The sequence below is a fragment of the Python bivittatus genome, unplaced genomic scaffold (assembly GCF_059951505.1).
Source record: "Python bivittatus isolate LINGU-HERP-01145 unplaced genomic scaffold, Pbiv_v1 ctg000560_np1212, whole genome shotgun sequence".
Lineage (NCBI taxonomy): Eukaryota > Metazoa > Chordata > Lepidosauria > Squamata > Pythonidae > Python > Python bivittatus.
In genome coordinates this window covers 701,911-711,602 of record NW_028277083.1, presented here as the reverse complement: position 1 = coordinate 711,602, position 9,692 = coordinate 701,911, and the positions used below count along the sequence as shown (strand labels likewise).

General features: G+C 59.1%; 1 protein-coding gene across 1 annotated transcript; it reads right to left on the bottom strand.

Annotated features, from left to right (window-relative positions):
- Positions 1-3,815: 3,815 nt before the first annotated feature.
- SOCS1 (suppressor of cytokine signaling 1) lies at positions 3,816-7,346 on the bottom strand. Its single transcript, XM_088147887.1, has 2 exons — positions 7,014-7,346; positions 3,816-4,942 (listed from the first exon to the last, which is right to left on the bottom strand). Exon 2 carries the CDS (start codon positions 4,865-4,867, stop codon positions 4,259-4,261), a length of 609 nt encoding a protein of 202 aa, XP_088004013.1. The 5' UTR covers positions 4,868-4,942; positions 7,014-7,346; the 3' UTR covers positions 3,816-4,258.
- Between the last annotated feature and the right edge of the window lie 2,346 nt (positions 7,347-9,692).

Here is a 9,692-nt window from a genome sequence, read left to right as displayed (position 1 = left end):
TGTTCAACTAAGGAAGCAGCCCAGCCTTGTCCTGCCACGAGAGAGGCACGGGAGCGCTCCCGGTGCCAACTTCCTCGGATGTCAGTGAGAACTGGAAAACTCTAACGAGACGGTGGTCCTGGAAGCGTTTACATGCTATTGAGGCCGTGAAACCATCAGTTCTGGAGTCCTTCAGGAATCTCTGTGCGCATTCCCAGCCACAGGCCCCTCCACCAGGAATGGAGGGCTCAGAAAAGGAACCCCTTGTTTGATCTCCATTTTATAGGAGGCCATTTCTTCTCCTGGCACTTGTTACTCTTGACAAAGGGAGGACCGGTTGCCCCTTGCAGAGGTCCTCCAACACGGCTGGCTGAAAGTAGCTGGGAGTAAAAATTAATCTTTGTCCCCTGTTTATGCCATCAGGGAAGGTGGGCCCTCCTCCCACCACAAGCCCTCCTGGGGGGAGAGGTGAGAAGAGGGGCATCTTCCCCCTTGGAGCTTCTCCTGATTAGGAGAGATTGCGGTTTGGGCAGCCTCGCACCAAGAGCCACCCTTATCAGGTTGGCCGGGAAGGTGCCCTGCCTGATGGCAATCTTTGCCTTTCAGCTTCTGCCAGGCCAGGAGAGGGAACGCTGCTCCTTCCTCCCGCCTTCCCTCACCTCACCTCACCTCAGCCCTGGGCCGTGGCGACTGGCTGGGCCAGGACTGAGGCTCCTAAACTGAGAGGAATCTGAGCTGGGGGTGTCCGGCTAGGAAAGGGTGGACAGAAGACTTGGTTAAGCAATGCCCGGCAGGCAGCAGATTTGGAGGAAGCAAACCCACGGGGGACTCCTGGGAAACTGAAGCTTTCTGAAGTGCATACGCTGATGCCTTGTGCTCTCCAATGGACTGTTGTGCCCAGTTCTGCATGATGCCACAAAGCAACGCTGATTTTGTCCCCCCGCTCAGCTTTTTTTTTTTTTAGCAAAGCGTTTGGGTCTTGGGGATGAATTGCCTCCCACTTTGTTGCTTGGCAGTGAAGGAAGCAAAGATGGCCTTGCTTGTACATTTAAGAAACCAATGTTGACTCTGGTGAAACAGACCTGTTGTTCCTGAGAAATTATGGAGAACAGAATGTGAAACAAACAGAAAAAAGGATGGTGAAGGTTAAAGAAATGCGTCTGTGTTCCTTGGAATTGCCCTGCATTGCACAGAATTTGAGGAAATTACAGAAGCTTCAGTTTCCACAATTCCTTATAATAACTACAGTAAATCCTTGTAACTCCTCTATTATTAGACCTTACTCAGCTTTTCCACAGAGCCAAGTGAATTTTTTGGGGGAAAGAATTAAGTTCTGCTGTCAAGCTAAGTTTTACTAGTTAAATATATTCATCTCTTTGGTTGTGCACCATTGAGCATTTTTCCCCTCTAAATAACTTGGAAAATGCTAGCAAGGAAGGAAGTGGAGCAGAATGAGCTGGGGCTGAGCATAAGACCTACTGGAGCCAGGGCTACCACCGAAAGCAATCAGGAGCTGGAGAACATGAGCAGGAAGGTGTTACCTGGGGATGGGAAACAGGTCTCCTCCACTGCTGTGTTGCGCCCTGATCCTGTTCCTGATCCTGTTGTAGACTTTGGTTCTGCATTCAACACAACCCTTCCACATAGACTAGTGTCTAAACTTATGGATCTTGGGCTTCCATATTCGATCTGTTTTTGGATTTTGGACTTCCTGTCTGGCTGCTCCCGGAGGGTTGGATTAGGCAACTATATCTCCTCAGCTCTCACTCTCAACACTGGCTCACCACAGGGCCGCGTGTTGAGTCCCTTACTTCACACTCTTTACACGTATGACTGCAGCCCCACTCACTTCAGCAATATTATCATTAAATTTGCAGATGACACAACAGTGGTGGGGCTTATCTCCGAGGGGGATGAGTCTGCCCACCGGGATGAGGTGGACCGGCCGCTTTCGTGGTGTAGAGACAGTAATTTGGCCCTTAATATCAACAAGACCAAGGAGCTTATAGCGGACTATAGGAGGAACAGATTAGACGTCCAGCCCCTGGCCATCAATGGAGACTGAGTGGGGCGGGTGGCCAGTTTTAAGTTTCTGGGTGTCACCATGAAGGAGGACCTGACCTGGGGCGCTCATATTGCAGCCCTGGTGAAGAGGGCCCAGCAGAGATTATACCACCTGAGACTTCTCAGGAAACAACACCTGAATGAAGAACTGCCGGCGACCTTCTACCGCTGCACTAGAGAGAGCATCTTCACCTCCGGCACCGGTGCGGGCGTTGCTACCTGCACAGTGGCAGATGGGAAAGCGCTCCAGAGGGTTGCCGCCACCGCCCAGAGGACCACCGGCTGCCCCCTCCCCTCTTCGGAAGACCTTTACAGCTCCCGCTGCCTCAAGAAAGCTCAAAACATACTTGAGGACCCATCCCACCCGGGACATTCTTTTTTTGAACTATGACCATCTGGCAGACGGTACAGGGTAATGAAAACAAGGACAAACAGGCTGAAAAATAGCTTTTTTCCCAGGGCTGCAACTATATTGAACTCTACTGTATAGTGCGATATTAATGTAACATCAGGGGTTGTGCAATGGTGAATAGAATGTGAAGGATGCATGTTTTTATTCTATGGTTTTTATATTTATAAGGTGCACTGGGGATGGCCTTTAATTTTGTTGTACGAGGTGCAATGACAATAAAGTTTAGAGTTACGAAGTGTCCCTGGCCAGTTCAGGTAACCCTTTGGATCCTGTCCTCCTGCCTCCCACCTGCCTCCCTCGAGCCTCGAGATCTTCAATCATCAGACCGAAGCCGCAGAGGGCGGGGGAACCTTATTGCGGGTGCTGCGTTTAGGTGGCCTTATGCAGTGCACGGGCCTGACCTTATTTTAGGGCCTTTGTGCTCTATTCTCTCCAACCGAAAGGAAATTCGGAAAAAAATAAAAATAAAAGGACTCTGGCCCTCTGTCTGTCAATGGGATGAGTCTCCAAAACCAGAACAGAATGAGACCAAATCTGGTGGGGATGGAGAAGCCACCCAAAGAAAGGCCACGTTAAACCATGAGCCGGATCCAGTGGGCGGCCGAGGGAGGAGGCACCAGAGCTTCTGTCCTGCATGAAATGGGCTGCCCGGCTCTGCTGAAGACTAAACCATTCCAGGCTTTTATAGCACCTCGCACCCCCACCCCACCCCACCCCCAAAAGCAAGAGTGGTTTTCTGCCACGACCCCCAGGCTGAGTTCTGAGCACCTAGAACCGGTGGGTAAGACTTTTTTTCCCCCACCCACATCACACTGATCTACGTTTGCCCTCTGATGCTTCACCTTCCCCCAGACTGGGAAGTGAGTTTACTACGTCCTCTTGGAACTCGTTCTTGGGTCCTGGAGCGTGGCCAATCGGTTCCACTGTGGCCGGGCCTCTGGACGTATGCCTGGGAAGTGCCCAGAAGGCCCTGATCGGCCACCCCTGAGCAGGAAGTCTCTCCTGCAGGAAGAGCTGCCAGTGGCAGGTCCCAAGTGAGCCTTCAGGGAGGGCCCCGGGCCGCCTTCTACTGCCCCCTCCCAGGAACAGTGGGGATGGCCTGGCCCTGCCCTGCCCTGCCCAGGGGGCTTGCTTTTCCCGTTCCAGAATGACGGGATACTCCTGGCAGAGGTCACTTTGGGTCAGAGAGGGATCATCAGCGTGAAGCCCAGATGGATAATTGAGACTTAGCAGAGGAGATTCCATCGGGCCTCCTCGCTTTCTTCCCACCAATATCCATATCCGAATCCCACGTAAACAAAGACCAGAGAAAGTATTATCCTTTTTTTTTTTTAGAAAAAGAACCTTTACAATAAGGTTTATTATTAACTTTAGAAAAAAATAGATAAAGTAACAAAAGGGTTCTGCATAGCAGAAAATTACTAACAAGGCTTCTGAGAGCCTCCGTTTGTGCAAACAGTTTATCAGTTGTGTAAACATTGGTAGTCAAGTGTTCAAATACAGTGGAACTGCTACAGAAATGAGATGCGCTCATGATCGTTTTTAGACATTTATAAAATCCAAACGCGGGCTGGCTTCCCGTCCTTCCACACCAATGCCCAGCACCACCGGCAGCTTCCGCACCACCTGCGGTTTACCACTGCAGGGACTCTGCTTCTCCCGCCGCTCTCCGTGCAACAATGGGCCCTGGCTCCCGGGCCCAGCGCGGTGGGATTGCACACCACTGAACGCCCAACTTCCAGCACCCGGAGCCGCCTCCTGCTCCCCTCCTCTCCGGCACATCCCTGGCTTAATGCTCGTCCCTTACAACTTAAAGGGGAAAGACTCCAGGTAATCCTTTAGGACCGGGTTGAGGGGGATGTGCCGCAAATTCTCCCTGCCAAAGGTCGCCACGATGTTCTTGCGACAGAGGTCCTGCAAAGACCGCAAGCGCTCCTTGTGCAGTGGGGCAACCAGGACCTTCCGGGGAGAGTTGACGTAATGTTCCAGCAGCTGGAAGAGGCAGTCAAAGGCCTCCTTGCTGCCATCCAGGCTGAACCGGCCTGCTTGGAAGAGGATGCGGACGCTGGTCGGTCCGGTGGCCGTCTTAACGCTAACGGTGAAGAAGCAATTCTTTTGCCGGCTGTCGCGGATGAGGAAAGTCCCCACCAGCTCATCCTTCAGTTTCTCGTGCGCAGCCCTGACAGACAGCGGACCCCAGTAAAAGCCACACTTGTCCAGCAGGGCGCTGGTGCGGACGATGACACCAAAGTCCTCCTGGGAGCGGAAGGTGTGGAAGTGGGTGTCCCGCGGGGCTTGCACGGCGCTATGGGGGGCGCGGGCCTGCAGAGCGTCCCGGACAGAGGGCTCAAGCTGACATCTCAGCTCCGTTGCAATTCCATGCTCAGGCGTTACACTACTGTGTGCTACCATCCTACAGCTGAGGTCCGCTGGAGGTGCCTCCCATCGCTTCGAGGGCCACGGGAGGGTTGCTGTACTGGGGCTCTCCTGCAAATCAGAGAGAAACCAAAGGAGATTAGATTGGATCCACCGAGAGCGAGTCAAAGCAGCCCCCCGCCGGGACCACGAAGAGGGACGTCCGTCTCAGTCAGAGAATCAAACCTCTGCTTAGGCGAGCCCCATTTGCGGCTGCCTCTCTTGGAAATGAGGCGCCCCAGCCGAAGCCACTTCTCCACCCATACGCTCCGGCATGGTTTCCTCCTCTCAGCCGCAGGGGCCCACTGACAGGAACTGCCAGCTCAGTTTCACGACGCCTTTTCCATCAGATGCTCGAACCACCAACCATGCTACCCTCTGTCCCGGCTTCTCTCCAGGAACACAGATAGAGTGAAAGACCAACCTTCAAGGCAAGCTATTTTCAGCCTTCCCTCCCTCACCGCAGAGAGCTGCTGCGGCCATACTCCTCCCTCCTGCTGGTTTTAGTTTGAATGGTTACGAGAAGGAGGGAAGACTCATAATCAAAAATACAAGCTCTCTAAATGATGCATGGAACAAAAGAGGCTTTCCTGGCACAGTGACGCCCCCCCCCCCCCGCCTCAGTGGAGTCTGTGCAGAACTGTCCGGGCGGACGGTCCCTGATGCTTTCCCTTCCTCTCTCGGGAAACCCAATGGATGGACGGGAAAGTCCACACTAAAAAACACTAAAAAAAAGAGTTGGTTAACAGCCTAGGTCCAAACCTCCCAAAGTGGACCCCAAAGGCCAGGAAAGAACCAAACCAGATGGCTTGTGTGCTTGCCAAATTCCTGAGTAATCTGAGACCTCCTCTGGGGAAGCCCCTTCCCCTTCCTCTGCAGCCCCCGCCTGCAGGCGTCTTCAAGCAGACATACAGATCAGCCTCGGTGGACCGTTGAAGGTTACCCCGCCGAGGCATCGGTGGCAGGAGGGGGCTTCTCCAGGGACACTGCTGAAAATTCAGTGCTCTTAATTAAGAGAGGGGTGAAGTGCCCCCTCTTCCCGCTCCTTCAGTGACTTTCCTGAGAAAACTCTCCTACCTCGCCCTGCCTGTGGTCTCGGTCTCACAAGCTGAGGTCTGCAGAGAAGGGTTGCCCTGCGACCTTCTGGACCCACAGACCCCGGACTTCTGCCACCTGAGCCCAGCGGCTTCCTGGTGCTTTGCTCGTGCCTCCGTGTGTCAGAGCACTTAAAGCACCTGCGGGTTAGGCGGTCACTATGCCGCACCCCAGCCGGATTTGGACGCCAGCAGGAACCGGCCCGCTGAATAGCATCAGCCTCGTTTCGGAAATAAGGACAGCCTGGAGGAGGCGGCTCAAGGACAACGAAGGAGACCCCGATCTTTCAGACTGGAGGGCGCTTTTATCGCGCCACCAGTGACCCCCCCCCCCCCACGGGCCAGACGGATGCGAGGAGTGCCTGATCTCGCCAAGCTGCTAGCTGACCCCCCCGCCCCGTAAGGCTGCGCTCTTGGGAGCTCACCTGCGGCTGCCCGCTGGGCAAGGCCGGCCAGGGCGAGGGAGACCCGCGAGCGGCTTGGCCAGAGCAGCCCTGCGCCGCCCCGACGAGGCCAGCCCGCGAGATGCGGCTCTCCTGCAGGGGCTCCGGGAGATGAAACCCGACACCCGTCCCAGCTGCCCGGCACGCGGGGACGGCAAAAGGGGGATCGGCTCCGAAGAGCAGGCGGGGCGGGGCGGAAGGGCCAGGACAGGGGCCAGGACAGGATCCCGCCGCTTTCCAGCGCGGGGGAGACCGAGGGAGACAAAGGAGCGCCGTTTCCTCGGCGTTAAGGCGAGCGAAGGGGCCCGTTTCCGGGAGGAGGATGTGCCGGGGCGGCCAGGGCGAAGGGAAAGCGGCCCCGTCCAGGCGGGCGGCCTCGCTCGGCGACGCTGCCTGCGACCGCCCCTCCCCGGGGCAAAGGGCCGGCTGCTCGGCGCCCGCTCCCGCCGCGGCCCTCCGGCTCCAGCTCCCCGTTCAGGCCGCCCGCGGGTTCCACGGCTGCCCCGCCGCGGTTCCTCCAGGAAGCGGCGGGGGTCTCGCGGTCGGCCGGCCGGCCGGCCGCGCTCCGTCCTGGAAAGGCCCCCGCAACCCCGAGCAGCCGCTCACCTCGCACGCCTGGGCGCCGGCTGGGTGCCTTCCCCGCCCGGAGCCGCGAGGCCGGATGGTGGCCGCGGCGGGGCTGGTCAAGGCCGGGCCGCCGCTGCCGCCGCCTTCTCGCCGCCGCCGCCGCCGCAGCTTTCCGGCGAGAGGGACTCCCGGTCGCCGCGGCTCGCCAAGGCTGGGCCCCGCTGCCTGTGCGCGCTGCTTGCTCGGGGCGCCGCAGCCGCCGCAGCCGCATCATCCGCGCCGGACCCAGCCGCCGCTTCCCCGGGCGCCCGTGCTGCTGGTGCGGCGCCCAGCGTCCCTCTGCCTGTCCGCCGCCGCCGCCGCGGCTCTTAAGGCGCTCGCGCTTTCGCTTTCGCGGCCAGGCCCCGCCCCGCCCGGCAGACTTTCGCTTTCCCTCTTCTGCGGCCGGCGGGCGGGGGGGCCCTGTAGAGCGGGCGGGTGGGCGGGCCGGCCTTGGGCGGGCCCCTCGCGCGCCCCGCGCCCCCCGCGCCCCGGGCTTCAGGCGGCGCCCAGCTGGGGCGCGGAGGCTTTCGCGCCGGGCCGCCCGGGCGCTTCTCGCGCCGCGGCAGCTCCAGGAAAGCGAGCGGCTGCGGAGAAAAGAAAGAGAAAGCGGGATCCGGGTCTGCACAGGCGCCCCCGAAAGTCCCCCGCTCGAGCGTCGCTGCAGGTTAAGGCGGAACAGGGGCGCCCAGCCCGCCCCCCCCCCCGCCTGGAGCCGCGCTCTGAGCCAGAACAGCGCCCCCTCCGGGGCCATCTTGGGCTAGGAAGACGGTGGCCCAATTCTGGAAAACCGCAACTGAACTCTGCCCCCCTCGTAGGAACAGGCAAAGCCGGAGGGGCCTGTGAAAGGCGAGGGGGGCAGCCCCAAGCCTGCCAGGGAGCTCAGAATGGTGTCGGTTGCAGAGGACCCTAAGCAACGGGCGGGGGACGGGGGACGGGGGGCGCAACTGCCCAAATCCGAAGCCAAGCAACCGGAAAATGGGTCTGAATGGTATGCTGTTCAGCCCCCCCTCCCCGGGTATTTCTCCACACCCTGTGAAATCTGCTTCCCGACACAGATGCTCACGTTCCACCGCCAGCTGTTCAGGCGGCTCCAATGAAGTTCAGCCCCGACTGCGGGCCGGTCGGCGGGGCAAAAGGGGCGGAGCGGCGGGCAGCTGGGCAGCGGGAGCCTGCGCCAGCCAAGCGCCCAGCTGGGCCCCCAGAGACGCCAGGCGGCCAAGGCGGCCGTGGGCAGGCGTGCTGAGCAAGAGCGAGACCGAAAGGGGGGCGCTTCGCGGGCAGGAAGCCCGTCGGGGGTTCTGAGAAACCGGCGCGTTCTGGGGAAGGACGTCTGGAACAGTTTGGGGGATCTGATCCGTGGCGGGGCTGCCGTCGGGGGCTCCAAGGCTCGCGCCTTTTGCCTCCCAGGCTGCCAGCAGCGCGTTCCCCTTCTGGGGATGGGGAGCCCAGCCATGCGCCCGGGCCGTGGCCTTTGGGCAAGCGAGGTGGCCGAGGCGCCCAACGCTTCTCTCAGGGCAGGGCAGGGAAGGGGCGGGTCGCGGGTCGGCGGGCAGCTCCCCTCCCCCCGGAATGAGGGCCGTCACGGCAGAGAGTGCCTCGCTTGCCCAACATCGAAGGTCCGAGGAGGAGGGGGCGGGCAGAGGAGCCCAAAGTGGCCGGAGACACCTCCATTTGCTTCGCCCCCCCCCCCCCCGCTTTGCCGCGGCGGAGCCTTTCCAGATAAGCGCTCTGTTTATTGTAAGCGGCGCCGATTTCTTCTCTCCCCGCGCAGTTCTCAGAAAGCGCGTGCCCGACGATCAGCTGGATCTCTGAGTGACTTTTCCTTTCCTTTTCTCGCTAAGTCCCGGGGACGGGAGTCATCGCTGACTTGGCAGCAGAAGCGGGACAAAGTGTTCTAGGGTCGGAGGGGGCGATTCAGGGCGGCATTGGCTGCTGCCGGCCAGGTGAAGGAGCAGCCCTGGGCTGCCTTTCCGGACTTGCGGCGGTGCAACTAGAGTTGCTGAGTTTCCCAACTGTCCCCCCCCCCCCCTTCAAAGCCTCGGGGCCGGCGAGCAGATGGCCCGTTTGCAGAAGCGGCTTCTGCTGTCTCCCGGGGTCGGTTGCTCGGGGCCTCTGACCTCCCCCCTCGCCCTGCGAGGGACAGCAAGGGCAGAGCAGGGGTGCAGCTTCCGAGAACGCAAGGCCAGCCGTTCTGGGCCGGACCTGGGCGCCCCCCCCCCTCAGCCCGGCTTTCTGCTTCCCACTTGGTCAGCCAAGCAGCCCAGCAAGACAGGTGGCAGGTGGACCCGTGTCCCAATGCTTGCGCTCAGCACCTGGCCCAAATGTGGCTCTCGAAGGGGCCACGTAACAATGACTGCAGAGGTGAAGCATCTGCTTGCACCTTCCTCCATGGTGGCCATGGTGGTTATTCACGGATGGCAGTAAATTCCATACATTTCTCAGGCACCGTTCTGAGGTTCGTGACACTGAGAGACAGAGGAGCGCATCCCTTTTCTTGGGGAAGTGCGACTCTTACGGCTTCCTTTGTACATGAGGGGAGTGTACAGTTGTTACTTGTTGGTTCCAAAGAATCCAGGTGTGTCTTTCCTAGAAGTGTGTATTTTCATGAGAACCTAAAAGCAAGAAGTGCATCGGGGATTCCCAGTATCCTACTGTCCACCCTTGGAAAAGCATCTT

Bases quoted from the DNA above. Each gene is read 5' to 3' on its own strand.
- SOCS1 (XM_088147887.1), bottom strand. From the start codon at position 4,867: ATGGTAGCACACAGTAGTGTAACGCCTGAGCATGGAATTGCAACGGAG.